The sequence below is a fragment of the Octopus bimaculoides genome, chromosome Z, assembly GCF_046866305.1.
Source record: "Octopus bimaculoides isolate indiv1 chromosome Z, ASM4686630v1, whole genome shotgun sequence".
In the NCBI taxonomy this organism is placed as follows: Eukaryota; Metazoa; Mollusca; class Cephalopoda; order Octopoda; family Octopodidae; genus Octopus; species Octopus bimaculoides.
Window position 1 is genome coordinate 25,430,961 of NC_142944.1, and position 17,500 is coordinate 25,448,460.

The 17,500-nt window shown below is 36.3% G+C and overlaps 1 protein-coding gene across 1 annotated transcript in view; it reads left to right on the forward strand.

The window, feature by feature from the left end:
* The window catches only part of LOC149132178 (uncharacterized), a 122,345-nt gene extending 104,961 nt beyond the window's left edge, over positions 1-17,384 (forward strand). Inside the window, exon 4 of the mRNA XM_089364980.1 lies at positions 16,836-17,384. Coding sequence (XP_089221106.1) covers positions 16,836-17,032 — 197 coding nt within the window. The 3' untranslated portion in view covers positions 17,033-17,384. The remainder of the gene's footprint in view (positions 1-16,835) is intronic.
* Positions 17,385-17,500: the final 116 nt, after the last annotated feature.

A 17,500-nucleotide genomic window follows, 5' to 3' on the forward strand; every position in this document is an offset into this window, starting at 1 on the left:
TCCCTCAAATGTGCCTTTAGTAGAAAAGTCCGAGCAAAATGCTTAGCGGCATTTCGTCCGTCTTCACGTTCTGCGTTCTAATTCCTCCCAGTCGACTTTGCTTTTCATCCTTTCGAGGTCGATAAGTTAAATATCAGTTACGTACTGGAGTCAATCTAATCGACTGTCCCCTCCCCCAAAATTTCAGGCCTTGTGCCTAGAGTAGAAAGGACTTCTACTACTACTACTACTACTAATAATAATAATAATAATAATAATAACAACAACGACAATAATAATAATACAAAGGCGGTGAACTGGTAGAACCGTTAGCAAACCGGACGAAATGCTTAGTTGTATTTCTCTCGTCAAAACTTTCTGAATTCAAATTCCGCCGAGGTCAACTTTACCTTTCATCCTTTCGGAGTGGATAAATTAAGTACCATTGAGTACTGGAGTCCATGCAATCAGCTTACCCACTCCGCAGAAATTTCAGGCCTTGTGTCATTAGTAGAAAGGATTACTATTATTATTACTACTACTACTACTACTACTGCTAATATGGCTACTACTAAATTATATTTGTTTTAATTATTATTTTTCCAAATGTTCTTGTTCTTGTTGTTATTGATATTGTGGTTATATTTATCAATTCCTTCACTGAACATATTCTATGTCACAATTAAAACTATTTCCATATTAATCTTAGTATTTTGTACTTAGTTGATGTTGAGACAATTGACGCTCTTCAGGTGGGAAGATTTCGTCACAGTCTTCCATTTCGATAAAGAAAATGCGCTGTGTATGGTTACTTGACGTGTAGGTGTAGCTGAAGACCGAAAGGAGAATTAACAGGTGGTGGTGGTGGTGGTTTTGCTCTGATAACTACAAGAAGCAGAAGACGACGACGAAGAAGAAGAAGAAGAAGAAGAAGAAGAAGAAGAAGAAGAAGAAGAAGAAGAAGAAGAAGAACAACAACAACAACAACAACAACAACAACAACAACCTCTCATTCTACTTTAGTCAGCAAGAAGTACTGGTCAAGTATAGAGGTCGATATAATCAATTAAGCCCCATCTTTCAAATTCCAGAACTTGTGGCTATGCTAGAAATAATTATTGGCAGAGTGGTTAGAAACCCAGACAAAATACTATGTGGAATTTGTTCAGATGCTTTACCATCTGAGTTCCAATCCCACCGAGACCAACTTGGTAATTCATCCTTTCAAAAACAATAAAAATAATGTATGAATCAAGTGTTGAGGGCAATGGCATCGACTAATCACCTCTCATAAAAATTACTGGCCTAATTATTATCATAACTAGTAGCGTTGGAGAAATATGCCATGTATTTCCTGTGCTACACCGATAGTAGTTAGGTGCAAGCATAAAAATCTTCAGATTAAGAAATGACGTGTGAGAATGTAACAAGCTCCTAGTTTATTGGTTTATCATTATTATTTTTTTTTTTTTTGTTTTCTTTATTTTTTTTAAATAACAAATCGAGATTTTATACAGCGTGACATTAGTTAAAACTATTTTTTGAAAGGTGCCCATTTCGACTTTATAGATATTCTGCAACAGAAATAGTTGTGTAATAATTCACTATACAAATAACTAATGGAAAGCTAGGCTTTTAGTTCAACCACCATTTCGTGTAATTTCTTAACTTCTCAGTTCGTTTCGGTACCAGATATTTTTGTTATTGGTAGTTCGATAATTAATACACTTTTACGTTTTGTGTCAGTGTTATGGTTACTATTGACGTCAACCTGTATGCTAGGTTTCCGTAGTAACATCGTGTTAATCATTTTTTGAGCAAGCAGACTTTCATGTAATTTAGAGCTTTACCTCTGGAGTTGAAACAGTCAGGTGTATATAGAAAAATTTCGCAACGTTGTGCATACAATTGTATTTTGCGGGAATTAGAAGGGAATTAGAATGTCGTGCATTATTTCAGAAAATATGTCACTGGCAACATTTATCATTTATCTAGTACATTGTGGGATTTCAACAGATTCCTTTTAATATATCTATTGATGGTTTGTTTATGTACGAGGAAAGCTATTACCATTCAAGCCAGAATCATTACTTATATGTAGGATATTCAGTTCTCTTGAGTATGGAACATTTAAAGATATGCCTTTAGAATTGTTCGCTTAGGGCACCTTATGTGCCATATTTTGGAAACTTAAAAGACAATATTAATAGTTATCCTATATTGATCTCTGGTGTTCAGTAGATATCTTAGCTCATTTTCTTCTAGTGATCTATAATCATTTGATGTTATAACTGTATAATACGTGATGCATTTTTGGAAATTTCTAGCTAGTCTACAGAACTTAGGTTTGTTATATTGTAGTCCAGTACTACACAACTATGTTATAGTCGCAAATGGTACAGATTGTATTTTTGGTATTGACGTTAATATAAAAAAGTTTGATTCAGTGTAAATATTCATTTCTCATTTGCATATTTTTAAGGTCTGAGTGACCGCATTAGCAAAGTTAAGTGGGAATTAACGGGTGCAATTACTAATAATAGTTTATGGGTCGCACGAAAGAAGACAATTATAGAAGAATATGTCAGTTTATCAAAGCGAAGATTTTTTCAAAGGCAAGACTTTTTTTACCAAAAAAGAATGATAGACTGGAGGAGGTCGCAACTAAATAAGAGAGGTGAACAGAAAAGATACCGCCTTCGATGTGCTTGCAAAGACAATGTTTCCTGATCACTTCTTCGACACAAAAGGAAGCATACAAAAAACATGAGGATTTAATGGTGAAATACCGAGTGGCATTTGCAGACACGTGTTATCTGATCTCAAGCAGAGATGTGCATTATTTTGACGGCACTTGATCAATTGTTTGCAAAGCACGACTGAACGGAGACGGTGGACTTCGATGTCTACTACACGGACTGCAGCATCTATCGACCAAAAACATGTACTGCTGCAAAACTAAATGTTTAGTGGGTTATTGAGTTGCGATACGATGGATAAATTATCAGGTTTGAATGGATTACGTCACAAACTTTATCGTTATATGCCAAACTTGTTGGCTACTATTTTGGCAGCTGTCTATTGCAACTGATAGCTAGCGATCTGGAAAATTACCAGTTATGTGAACCGAGAAGTGAGGATGTTGCTAATGAAAAACTTGATCAAAGGAGACAATAGACAAATTCATGTTAAAGATTTCAGCAAAGATGTTCGCCAAGAAGTTTATGTGTGTGTTGGCAGTATATTTGGAGACAACCAGTACCTCACACGATATGGTGTAGAGCGAGTGAGCACCGGATCTGGTCTGGTGGAGCTCCAAACAATTTAGTTTGTTATAATGTGTATACAGTGTCATCAGTCGCTACTGAACGTTTGTCTAAATTGTAGAATCAATGACAATAATGATGGTGAACGTGTTTCGTCAGTATGTGCTACATGTTCTTCCACAACTCTTGTCTTTGGTTTGAATTGACACAGAATTGAATATTGCTAGGTGCTTGCTGTACTTTACCAAAAGACAATATGGTCGATAGAGAGCTGACCTTTGCTTTCTATAAAGGATACGAACGATACGAAGGATAAGACGGATATCAGTTGAGTCAATCACAAAAATTGATCTACCGCTTTTTCTTCGAAAAGTAAACGAAGACAGCTTCCCATTGCCTGGTGAATATCACACAGAAAATTGCGCTTTCAGCTCACGACTAAAAGCCTTGAAGTCGCTGTTTTACCTCTCAAGCAAGTCTTGATCAACTAGTGTCACTTAAAGAGGAAAATGAGAATATAGACTACGATACTACTCTCAGTTACATCGTATGAAAGGTAGTCACAATATTGGAATATCTAAATTAACCTGCCTCTACTTATATTATTGGCTGGGGGCAAGGACCTAAAGAAACTGTTGACTGTTTATGTATCGGAGTAATTCATAGTTGTGAGCGGAGTGCTACGAATCACCATTCAGGGTTAAAGCATTTTGTTGTCATATACTAGCGAAGTCGCCTTGTAACTAATTTGTTTTCAATATTCATGTTATTGGAGTGTCAATTGTTAATAGTTTAACTTTATAATTTTTTACAAGATCATATTGGAGGGAGATTTTTATCTAAAGTCAAATCACATATAAAGAGAGAAAAAAGAAAAACCCGTGTCATAAGTTCGCCATCACCGTTATACGTTGTTGGTGCTATTTATAGATGAAGTTTAGTATAATGACTGCAGTTAAGTATTTCAGTATTGTTTGGAGCAGTGTAGAAGTATGAGATATATTTTATTGTAGCGTATATATTCTCTGTTGCTATCAGTATACCATAATTTTATTACTATGTCATGGAAGACGATGTTCATAACTTTGGCATGCCTTCAGTGATCGGTGAGATAGATGTGGTTAACGTTCCTATTGAGCTGTTGTAAAGACTACAGGAAAAACATGCCCAAAGATGGAATCTCCAAACTCCGATGAAGGACCTTTGATTTAATAATTAGTGCGAGAAATGGAAAAATTATATGGATTTCAAGAGGAGAATAAATGAGTTGGTAGTTCCTGATAGAAAATGGCATCAGACTGTCCGTTCCGAGAAGCAGAGTTCGCAGCGGCGTCCACATTGGATGGAGAATACAATTTCAGGCATGAACTTGGTAGTAAGCTTAAGTATTTCATGATTCTAAAGTAGAGGAAAGCAATTGTCTGCCTAATGCAGTTGCAGGGCAACATTCGTAATGGTGTGAGTTGCTATTTGAAGATCGTAAGTGTTCTACTTACGGACAGTTTATGTTTGGCGTTGAGTGGGATAAGAAATGTGTGTGTGTGTCTGTGTGTGTGTGTGTGTGTGTGTGTGTGCGCGTGCGTGTGCGGATTGTCTTTCTCTCTCTTTATATATATATAAATGTGTATATATGCATGTATGTATATATGAATATATATATATATATATAAATGTGCATATATGCATGTATGTATATATGAATGTGTATATACATAGACATACACACATACATACAGTAATACATATAGTTTATTTTTAAGTGAAAACCACAGGAGAATTTCAAATCTTCAGTTTAAGATGATGAAACATTTCTTAAATGTAATGACGCACAACTACTTAGGACGATGAAGATTACATGAAGTACACATTGTAACGAGATGGACTGAAGCAACTTTTATAAATGCTTTCGTATGGAATAGTGGTAGTGGTCATAGTTATCCCGTCTGTGACCAGAAATATAATTTAGGAAATATAAGTACATTGCATATAAGTATAATATATATCTGTGTGTATATAGTTGCACTATTTAGCGCCTCACTATAAATAAAATCTGGAATGGCAGCACTAAGCAGTGATGTGTATAAATATAAAATTGTTTGTTACCAGTTCTAATATGGGACCTGTCTCTCTTGTCAGTTTACAGCGTCTGGGGAGAAAACGACTTCGAAATTGATGCATCTAACAGTCTAGTGCAGTCTAGTGCTGGGGCTGACTCGGTGTATTAACACCTATTTGTCAACAGTGAGCAATTGATATATATATATATATATATATATATATAAATCGTCAACGATTTAAACCACATGTGAATCGTTGGCGATGTGTTTTTTTCCTCTGTCTTCCTTTTCTATTGGACTTTTTACTGTCTCCTGTTTCTGAAGAAGAGCTTTGCACGAAACGTAAAACAACCTTTCTTTCCTTCCCTGGGCGTCTGCCAATACTTTACATGTACCACGTCCTCGCGTTGTTGTTCTTCGTTTTTTTGTGTTTTTTTGTGGGGCGAGGTTACTACTTACCGCACGCTCACACGGACCCCCGGCCTTCCGACTGACTTTGGAGTACCTAATTCGCAGAATTCTTTCTATCATTGGATTTCATTACCTTGTTCATTCGGAATACGCCATTTCTGCACCTTACTTACACACACAAACACACACACACACACACACACACACACACACACACACACACACACACACACACACACACACACACACACACACACATATATATATATATATATATATATATATATGGTTTTGCAATACATCCCAAAACATTGACTATGTTGGTCTAAGATGAGAAAAATATCTTCCGCTAGTAGATAACAATGTGTATTAAGTTTTACTCTTGTTGTTAATTTTAATATGTCCTGAAAACAGAGGCAAGTTAAAATAGGACAAACAACAAAAACAAATTGATAAATTCATTAGGAAACAAAGTGAATTTGTTTGTTTTTTCATTTATTTTATTTAGAATGAATTCTAGATAAAATGTGAAAATGCAATCGATAAATTAGACTATTTTAGGAAAAGAAAAATACCTAGATAAGAAGAAAACTAAATTTTGATAAACGTAAACATTGATTTCTAAAGACGTGCTATAATTAAGCTTAACTATGACGTGTACTGTGGGAGGGAAAGTTGTAAATTCTTGGAGAATGGGAATTAGCCAAACGGTTCCAATTTACAAATTCACGTTTCTTTTGTTTATTTATTTCCTATGATCAGAGTATTATTGCGTCACCGAAGATTTAATCTTTCAATTCGATTGCGTCACGTTGGTTGAACGTTGAACTAATTGGGGTTTTTTTTTTGCAGATCGTGAGTTTAAGTCGTCGGGTGCTGCTTCACAAAATTTATAAAAATTGCTTTAATACACTCATTACCTACTTTGCTATCTTCTATTACACTTTTCTATCTACTATCTACATAGATGTATTCGTATACGAAATGTAACTTTCAGTGCTGGCTCTGCCATAGAAAATCTGTAGAGATAGCTTAAAAGTGATTGAATCGCCCTGCTAAAACAGGACACACAGTATTGTCCTGTAAGCCGTTAATATACTGGTAGTATATTATGGTTGTATAACGAAGTACAGTGCCCCTGCCAGCTGTTAATATGGACGTACCAGTTGCCAAGAATGTGTTTCTATATGTAAAATTGGTATATCCAGTTGTGTTACACCGCTAAATTTAGCGGATATTTAAGTAATATGTTCGTGAATGGTTAATGGGTCGCATGTGGTACAGCGGGAGAAAGCGCAAGAACTCCTGAAATATACATGTACGCCAATTACATATTTTTCAATCCTTCATCGCATAGATGTATTCGCATACGAAATGCCGTGGCTTCCAGTGCTTGCTCTAATTTCTATAGAAAATCTCTAGAGATAACTTTCTCTAAAGATAACTTTAAACAGTGATTGAATTGCACTACTAATACATACATACATACATACATACATACATGCATACATACATGCGCGCGCGCGTGTGCAAAGAAAGAGACAAATAGAGAAATACTTAAGAGGTGCATTCCAGAAATTGACATTTCTCCAGAAGATATTTATTAAGTGTACAAAACTTTAATCTCCTTCAAAGGAAGATCCACTAACTACAATGCACTCATTGTAGGGCTGCAGCTACTTCGTGAAGTCCTCCAAAATGAGGTAGCCATGACCCTTGTCACGACCTCCATCATCTCAATATCATCAAAACAATTGCCTCAGGAGTTCTCCTTCAGCTTCGGGAACAGCCAAAAGTCACAGGGAGCAAGGCCTAGATTCCAGAGAAGGTGAATGACAGTATTGATGCCTGTCTCTAGCAAGTAGTTTGTTGTCAGGGTGGAATTGTGGACTGGTGCACTGTCCTGGTGCAGGTGCCACCGATCCGAGTGGACCTCTGCGACGAAATTTCTTCCCGAACTTCCTCGAACTTCCACAAAGTACTCTTTCGACTATCTGGCCCGAGGAAACTTAGCGGATGTAGATGGTGCCCTTGCCTTGCCTAACCTTCTTGGATCTAAGAGAGCCAGGAGGCTTCCATTCGGCACTCTATTCTTTTAGACTCTGGATCATAACAGTTAATCCAGCTTTTGTCAAAGATCACCAGTTCCTCAAGTACTCTTGGGTAGGAGGTAATGAGCTCAACCATCTTCCTGCTGATATCAATGTCTTTCGTTCGTCACTGAGCATATTAGGAACAAGCATTGCACAAATTCTGTGTATGTTCAGACCTTCATGAACAATTCTGAGTACAGTTGTCACAGCAACCGTAAACGCTAAAGCAGTCTCAAAACTTCTGGAATATACATATTAATACTATAGGATTGGCTGTCGATCAACAAAACCAAATAATACACGCAAATGAACAGAGGGAGAAAGAGAAAGAGGTACATGAAACTCTCGCCACTTGAGTTATAATGTTCCTCAGAGACAATACTGTGGTATTCGTCAGGTGATAATGTCTTTTATGGACGTGCTGTTTATAAAAATACAGTATACATATCAGAAGCAAACGAAAGATCTCCTAGCTGCGGCAGTGAAGATGTGATATGTACATCTGCCTCACTCTGTGATGTCAGTAATTAGTACTTACAGCCAGTTGCATACTGATACTGCAATAAATTTGCTGTCACCGATGTATTTATCTTTCTGTTACATATAAAGGATTTTTTTTATTCAACCGCGCGGCTATTTGCTAAATTAGTGATTGTTTATTCCCTATTTTCTCACATTAAAGGTGACAGATTTAAAAATCAGGAAAAAATCCCGCAAATTTCGATGCCAGTTAGATATCCATTTCCAATTTTGTACTAGGGGAATTATAGTTGTTTTATTAGTATTATTTTTTTTTAATCAGTGTGTACTGTCTTGGTTTGTTTTTGCAGTTATTTTGTTGTTGCTATTGTCGTTGCTGTTGTTGTTGTCGTCGTCGTCATCGTCGTTGTTGTTCTTGTCCTTGCTGTTTCTGTTACTGCTGTTGTTGGTGGTGGTGGAGGTGGTATTGCAATTATGTTGCATTTAGGCAACACGTCTTCTGGCTAAAAAAACCAACTAGTCTCTGGGTGCCTTTCTTGTAAACATTTTAAGCAAAAACCACCAGTTGTAACTTCCTGTAAGCTTTTCTTACTGGGAACGTATTTTACTTGTTTTGGGGGATCAATAGTTTAAAATAAGAAGTGCTGCATTGCTGTTTAAAATTGTGAGTTGTAAGAATATGTGTAGCAGCAGTATTATTGTTGTCGTCGGTAAGATAGCGGAATTGATGTTGTTAGTTAGTTTTGTGTTAGCACCGATCAAAAAGACCTTCGAAGAAAGACGTCACCGACATGAGCAACATATTGTTCAGTAGCTTATTCCAGTGTTTCAGTCTTTTTAAAAAATAGTTGAGTGTCATATGATAACATTTGTTCGCTATTTCTAACAGGTTAAACCATATAGCTTTTTTACTTCTTGACTCGATGTTGTTCTTATCAATCAGACTTTTGATCTAATGCATTGTAGCCGTGACAACTCTATGAGTTTTCAAGTTAACAGTAATATATTAACTAAAATGTAGAGCATTTCTGTAAGAGTACGGTGTGATTTGAGGGCTGCTATACCTCACAGTTTCCTCGTTGACTTTGTTTTTGTTGCTGTTAGTGGTGCTGGTAAGGGTGTCTTCATTGCTGTTGGTAGGGCTGCTTTAGGAAATGTTAGCACGAAATATATATAGTTATATATTTTTAATAATGTTTTTGTTACCAGCGAAAACTGTCTTCATTGCAAAGCCATGAGGCACAACAGAATTGACAATCAATCATTAAGAAAATTGAACAAAAATGTGATGTGTTCTGTTTTAGGCCACTGAAAAAGAAGGCTGGAGTAATCAAAGAGTGCCTGAGAGAAGATGGAGAAGTTTAAAGGAGAAAGAGAGAGAGGGGGGAAAGAGAGAGAGAGAGAGAGAGAGAGAGAGAGAGAGAGAGAGAGCAAGATAGAGCACATAAGCGTGGTAGGATAAAATAAATGGGGTTTGTAAAATACGAATAGAATAATAGAACGCCAACACAGTGGAAAATTCATTCCTTTTCACGTAAGGTTGGGAGGATCAAAATGAGAAGGAGCATTGAGCGGAGAGTGAGGTATTAACACAGGCCGATAAATAGCCGCAGAGATCGTCAGACAAACATAGCATATGCACACGCAAATATATATGCACACACACTCGCACACATAAACATACGCGCACACAAACGCATTCAAGCACAGACACGCACACACATTTATATACACAAAGAAAGATTGTGTGTGTGTGCGCACGCGCGCGTGCTTGTGTGTGTGTATTTGTGTGTGTGTGTTTGTGTGTGTGTGTTTGTGTGTGAGCGAGAGAGAGAGGGGGGGGGGAAATACATCGACAGACAGACAGGTAGACAGACAGACACTCAGACAGTCAGACATATATATATAGCTACGTAGATCGATACATAGACAGACAAACAAACAGACAGACACTAACACATAGATAGATAGATAGATAGATAGATAGATAGATAGATAGATAGATAGATAGATAGATAGATAGAGGGGGAGGGGAGGGGAGGGGAGGGGAGGGGAGGGAGGGGAGGAAGGGAGGGGGAGGAAGGGAGGGGGAGGAAGGGAGGGGGAAGGGTTGGTGGGATGGAAAACTCATACAAAAATTATATAGCAAATGCGATGGAGAAAAATATATAGCGGAAGTAAAATATATAGCAAGTATTCAGATAAAGTGCGAGTGACAGAAATAGGGAGCAGAGTGACAGGAATAGCAGAAGAGAAAAAGTGTGTGTGTGTATGAGAGAGAGAGAGAGAGAGAGAGAGAGAGAGGCAGAGAGAGTGAGAGAGAGGCAGAGAAAGAAGAGAGGCAGAGAAAGAAGAGAGGCAGAGAAAGAAGAGAGGCAGAGAAAGAAGAGAGGCAGAGAAAGAAGAGAGGCAGAGAAAGAAGAGAGGGAGAGAGAGGGGGGAGAGGGGGGAGAGGGGGGAGAGAGAGGAGAGAGAGAGGTGGAGAAACACTTTTCGACTTCTCTTATAACTTTCCTCTTTTTTCCCCTCCACATCATTATTTCCTTGCTTCCATTAGCAACAGACTGTCACTCACAAATTTTTCTGCGTCTGTTTTATATCAATTCTTTGTTGTGTGTGGGTGTTGGGGGAGAGGTAAGGATACGAGGGCATTTGCAATAACAACAATGACATCGACACAACCCGAAAAGAAAAACAACCAAAGACATTTGTACAACACGAAATAACAAGTAACAACGTACAGCAGAAACAATACAACTACTTCAGGCATTGATACCAACAATAGCAGTGCAAAACTACTACTACTACTACTACTACTACTACTACTACTACTACTACTACTACTACTACCACCACTACCACTTCTGCTACTGCCACTGCCACCACTGCTACTACTACTGCTGCTACTGCAAACTTGATGGATTCTCAAACCTATTACTATTTAACAAATAACAGTGAAAGTATTATTATGCAATATGGGGAGATAACTGATAACTGATCCAGTGGAAGGAATCCTGATCTGCAATGACATTTGTGTGCGTGTGCGTTAATTTGTGTCTTTGCGTGCGTGTACCCGTGCAAGTGCGTACGCGATGATAATGATGCTGCCGGTTATAATGATGACGTTATTGCAATTCGAAGGTAAACATTCTTGTGGTTGTTATTGCTGTAGACGATTTGTTGTCATGGTAGGTGTTTTCCGGGTAAGTTAAGGCTTGTGATATCTGGGTACATTATTCTTGTTGGCGGTGTTGTTGCCATTTAGCAGACTTACCGTGAAAGAAATTCCAACTATGACCATCTTTTCTTATTTTCAAATATGAGATATTTAGCATTCCTATTTCTGTTTTTTTTTTTCTAAAGTTGTTATTTGTGGATACTTAGCTGCTGTTTCTAGTTATATAGTGATCCCGTAAAGGCTAACTCATGATGATGATGAGGACTTATACTGTTTATATCCGAAATATATTGTAATTCAGATGCTAAACAGCAGTTATATATTGAATATAGTTCATACTCCCTAGTGACCGGTGAAAAGAAAAATCACTATTTGAAAAACGCCTTCAATACATTGGTCCCAGCACAATGGAAATTAATGTTTTCCGATGTACACGGCGATAAAAAAATAGTTCTCATAGGATATTTTTCAAATGATTGACGCTCATTATTCATAACATCTTATGTTAAGGCCATGTATAACATATTCATTCAATGAAGAAACCAACTAATAGAAACCAGCTAACAAACGAAGAATGCGACATCGGCGAGCGTTTTGTAAACCTCAGGTCCAATAGAATTCCTTGAAACAAAGCCAAATATTTGTAGAGGAGGGGCTGAGTTTATACCCATATGGTGCGAAATCCGGCCCTTCTATGGGATCACTGGATTAATATAAATAGAAACTTACCAGTTCGTTTTCTAACTTGAGAATGATATGTATACACACACTCAGATTACACATTCGAATGACTAAAACCAATCCATGGGAAATAATTCTACTTTAGTCACGGAAAATATTTTTTCAATGTTTCGTTTCACATTTCGCGACTACCTAACCAACCTAGCGTCTATGCAACTAGCATAAAAAAATGTCTATACATCTCCGGCTACCATGTCTAAAGAATATGTCAAATAGAAATATTCAGCAGAAAGTCAACGGTAGCATTGTGAACGCTGATATGCCATAACCTGTAGTATATTGCTTGACGATATAAAAATCTAACCGCTCTGTTATATTGAATTTGCTTTTCTGATCCATGGAAAAGTAACTGGTAATGTGTGTGTGTGTGTGTGTGTGTGTGTGTGTGTGTGTGTGTGTGTGTGTGTGTGTGTGTGTGTGTGTGTGTGTGTGTATGTGTGTGTGTGTGTGTGTGTGTGTGTGTGTGTGGGTGTGTGTGTAAGGAGACAAATGATGAACGACTCCGTACATACGCATTATATCAATTATAAAAGATGTTAGGCAAATATAACCACAAATATATTTGACAAAGAGAAAATAAAATTCTTGAAGGTTCTTTACAGATGTTTCGAGATTTCAGGAATTTGTTGATATAATGCATTACGTGTACTGATGCAATAGCACACAAAGAAGAAGAAGAAGAAGAAGAAGAAGAAGAAGAAGAAGAAGAAGAAGAAGAAGAAGAAGAAGAAGAAGAAGAAGAAGAAGAAGAAGAAGAAGAAGAAGAAGAAGAAGAAGAAGAAGAAGAAGAAGAAGAAGAAGAAGAAGAAGAAGAAGATTTTAAGTAGCGGATTTTTTTCTGCAACATGAAGGAGAAAGCTCTGTGTATGCGCAAAGGTTCTAGAGACAAGAAAGAGCATGCTGGTTCACGCAATGTCGATCTGATTTATGAGGCTGGAAGGTAGCATTTACTAGTCGTCTGCTATATCAAGAGTATTTGAATGTGATAAATGGTCGATGATATGTTACACTATAGATACAAAATATTTGCAGTCAAATCCGATGTTGACGTACTTTCTAATTTCCTTCCATTAAAGAAGACTTAAAGAAGGAAATTCTACTCGTTAAACAGACATTACGTAATAACAGATTAGTTGAACAGGTAATAAAACAATAGAATTTACTCACACTGATGCAATAAGCTGTAGCACTGATTAAAAGTATACATACAACACAAATTCTATGTTCTAAGAATCAAATGGATATAAATCTAATTAAAGTTAAAACTAGCAGCATGCATCAAGCAGAACCACAAACTTACTGTTAAAATATATTGTATATGTTGCATTGATACAACAATGAGGAAAATTGTCTAACATAAAGCCAGTACTCCAAACCACATACGTGAAGTACGAACTTTTTAATATGATTCAGTGTGTTACATCTGCCACACAATTATGACACTCAATAGTAGCTAACCATATATATATACATGCATGCACGCATGCATACATACATACATATATGCATACATACATACATAAATACATACATAAATATATACATACATATATGCATACATACATACATGCATGCATACATACATACATGCATAGATACATACATGTATATATGCATACATACATACATACATACATACATACATACATACATACATACATACATACATACATACATGCATACATACATACACGATGGCTGCAAACTCATGTTCGAGTATTGTCATGGCCTGATCGAAAGTCCCACGCATGCGGAGGCTACAACAAGCCATTTTTGTGATGAGCCTTACTTTTTTTCAAGTGATACTTGTGCATGATGATTTTTTATATTGAGGAAAAGATTTACACAAATCCAATTCCACTCCCTGAACATGGACAACATAAACACGAAAAGAAGAACTAGAAGAATATTTTTAGGATTTAAATGGTGAAAACAATAAGCGATGTCTTCCTTCACAACCTTGCTAGTAAGCAAGTGACCAGTCAACATTAACTCTACACACTCTTACATACACTCCCCCCCCCCACACACACACACATATGCAAGTATGTGATGTGTGTGTATTTGTTTTTATTCGTACTAAGAGCAGAATGTCAATATATTTAGATCTTGCTCATTCTTTGTTTCTTGAATTGTTTGCTTATTCATTTCCCTTTTGTCCCTTTTCTGTTTTAGTTACACACACACACAATTATACACACACACACACACACACACACACACACACACACACACACACACACACACACAAATACACTCATACACACACAAATAAACACTCACACATACACAATCCTTTAATACGTCTTTTGGTTTGTGTGAATATCGTGCACGAAGTAAGGAAAGAATATAAAAACTTGCCACTAAAATAAAGATAAATATTCCTTTTCTAGTCTAACATCTTCAAGGCAGAAAAATTGTTGCCACAGACGATAAATACCAGATAACATCTAGTCAGGACATTTACACGCTTTCTAAACTTGTGAAAAGCTTTCTCACTCTTTCCTCAACATATCCACAATAGATAAGTAGATACACATCCATGAGTATGTATGTACGTACGTATGTATATATGGATGTATGTACGTATGTACATGTGTATATGTGTGTGTGCGGATGGATAAATGGATGGATGGATGAATATTATAAACACACATATACAAAATGTTCTGTTCTTTTGAAAATATATGTGTGTGTATGTGTATGTATATATATATATATATATATATATATATATATATATATATATATATATATATATATATATATATATATATATATATGATATATATATATACATATATACATACATACATATATATAGGAAGAGTGAGCATGAGGGGGAGATAGTAACCAAGCCTATGTTTTCTAGTATTGCTTACTTTCTTTATACAATAGACATACAAACCTAGTTAGCATGATGTGTTCTAGCGGATAAAATAATTTATATTGACCGACCGCGTACATGACATATGTCATGCGGTCGGTGACATAGAGCGAGAAATAACAATCTATTCGTATCTTGATATTTAAAGTATTCAAATTTACTTAAAATTTACTTCAAATGTGTATTTTAAATGTAATCTCTACTTGGTTGATTAATCAATTTAAACCACTATATTACCACACATGTTTTCGATGTTGTTAGTTTAGTGGCTAAAATACCTCGTTAATTAAGCTGTTATTCCAAAATCATTAAGAGGCAGTTTCTTTTGATGAAACAGTACTTGTCTCAAACAATTTTATCTCATTAATTCTGATATATCTCAAGGAATATTTCTTTACTAATCACAAGAAAATCTGTAGCCTCGAGCCGACCAAAGCCTTTTGAGTGGATTTGGTAGACGGAAACTGAGAGAAGCTTGTCGTATATATATATATAGTATATGTGTGTGTGTTTCTGTCTGTATTTGTCCCCACCACCACCGCATAACAACCAGTGTTGATGTGTTTGCATCCCTGTAAACTATCGGTTCGGCAAAAGACACCGATAGTAGAATGATTACCAAGTTTAGAAAAGACGTACTGGGATCGAATCATTCGATTAAAAATTCAAGCCGCTGCCCCAGTATGACAGCAGTCAAAGTAAAATGTAAAAGATAAAAGATACACTTGATGAGCACATAGGGATAAATTATCTAGGTGAGTACCGTGGGAGCTCTCAGGTATAGTCTTGGCCATGGGAACTATAATGGACCCCAACTTATGCGAACCTATTCGTTGGCTACGTTGAAGCCCGAATATTCTCACGATTTTTATTTCAACCTCTCCTGTCAAACTTTGTTTCCAACCAGTCACCATGCTTGACCGCTAAATCCACAAGTTATTTTTTATTCTCTCTCTGTTTATTTTCTCTTATTCCTTTGGATTGAAGAGCTTAGGCTCAAAACGTAAAAGATTTTCTCACTTTCCCGGGCGTCAAATTAATACAGTTGCTTGTTGTTCATGCACCTGTTTTTCATGCACGTCTGCGTGTGTGTGTGTGTAACGGAAGAAAAGAGAGAAAGAGAAAAGAAAAGAGAGAAAGATAAAAGAAAAGAGAGAAAAATAATCATTGGCATATTCAGGTGCGTTGGACAAGTATTGCTCTGTGTGTTCAATCTTAAATCAAAATTATTTTTAAAAAAGTATCCCAATTTCCCTTCTACAATATGAAATTTTATATGAAGGCGGCGAGCTGGTAGAGTCGTTAGCACTCCGGGCGAAATGCTTAGCGGTATTTCGTCTGCCACTACGTTCTGAGTTCAAATTCCGCCGAGGTCGACTTTGCATTTCATCCTTTCAGGTCGATTAAAGAGGTACTAGTTTTGTACTGGGGGTGATTAAAGAGGTACCAGTTGCGTACTGGAGTCGATTTACTCAACTTAATCCCTTTGTACCTGTTTGTCCCCTCTATGTTTAGCCTCTGTTGGGGAATAGATAAATAAATAAATATGAAATTCTATTTCATCTCTATGTGAATACTTCATTCCGATGCTTTATTTACACTTACATGTATATATACCTATGCTAATTTAAATCTGCACTTTTCATAATTTCTCACATCTTTCCATATACAATATTTTCCATAATCCTTTGTTTAATATCATTTATTTATATATCTCTTCATTGATTTTTTTCTTTTTTTCAGTGAAAGTTCAAGGTGCTGAAGCAAGTTCAAAGTGGAATGGTCCTTGCCCGGTACAAACGGGGAAGATACCCGTCTCGCTGCCAAACGCTCCTCCTTTACCAGGACCATATTCCACTATTCTCATAAATTCTGGTACAGACTTCTGCCCGACAGGAAATCCTGATAAAATCAGTTCACTTGCTGGTGGAATATTCTGAGCAGGAAATGTGAAGTTTTCACCTGTCTGGAACTCTCTACATATCCCAAACTAACACTTTTAACATAGAATTCCAGATATAGTGAAAACCAAACATAGTACCATAATATATAAAGAAAAAATCCAAACGCATCTCCCGAAGGGATAATCTCTTTTTTTTTCTTCTTCAAGAAATGTGGCATTGCATGTGTGTTAATTTCTTAATTTCAATTCTTATTTTTGATTATATAAGATGATGTTACACAATTTTAGCGGATTATTGTTTCGCCAGATTAACGCACGTTTATTATAAGAGATGCTGTTTCTTTGTTCACTATTATTAGATCTTGCGTCCTTATAATTTATTACCATCATCACCATTATTATTATTATTATTATTATTATTATTATTATTATTATTATTATTATTATTATTATTATTATTATTATTATTATTATTATCATTATTATTATTATTATTATTATTATC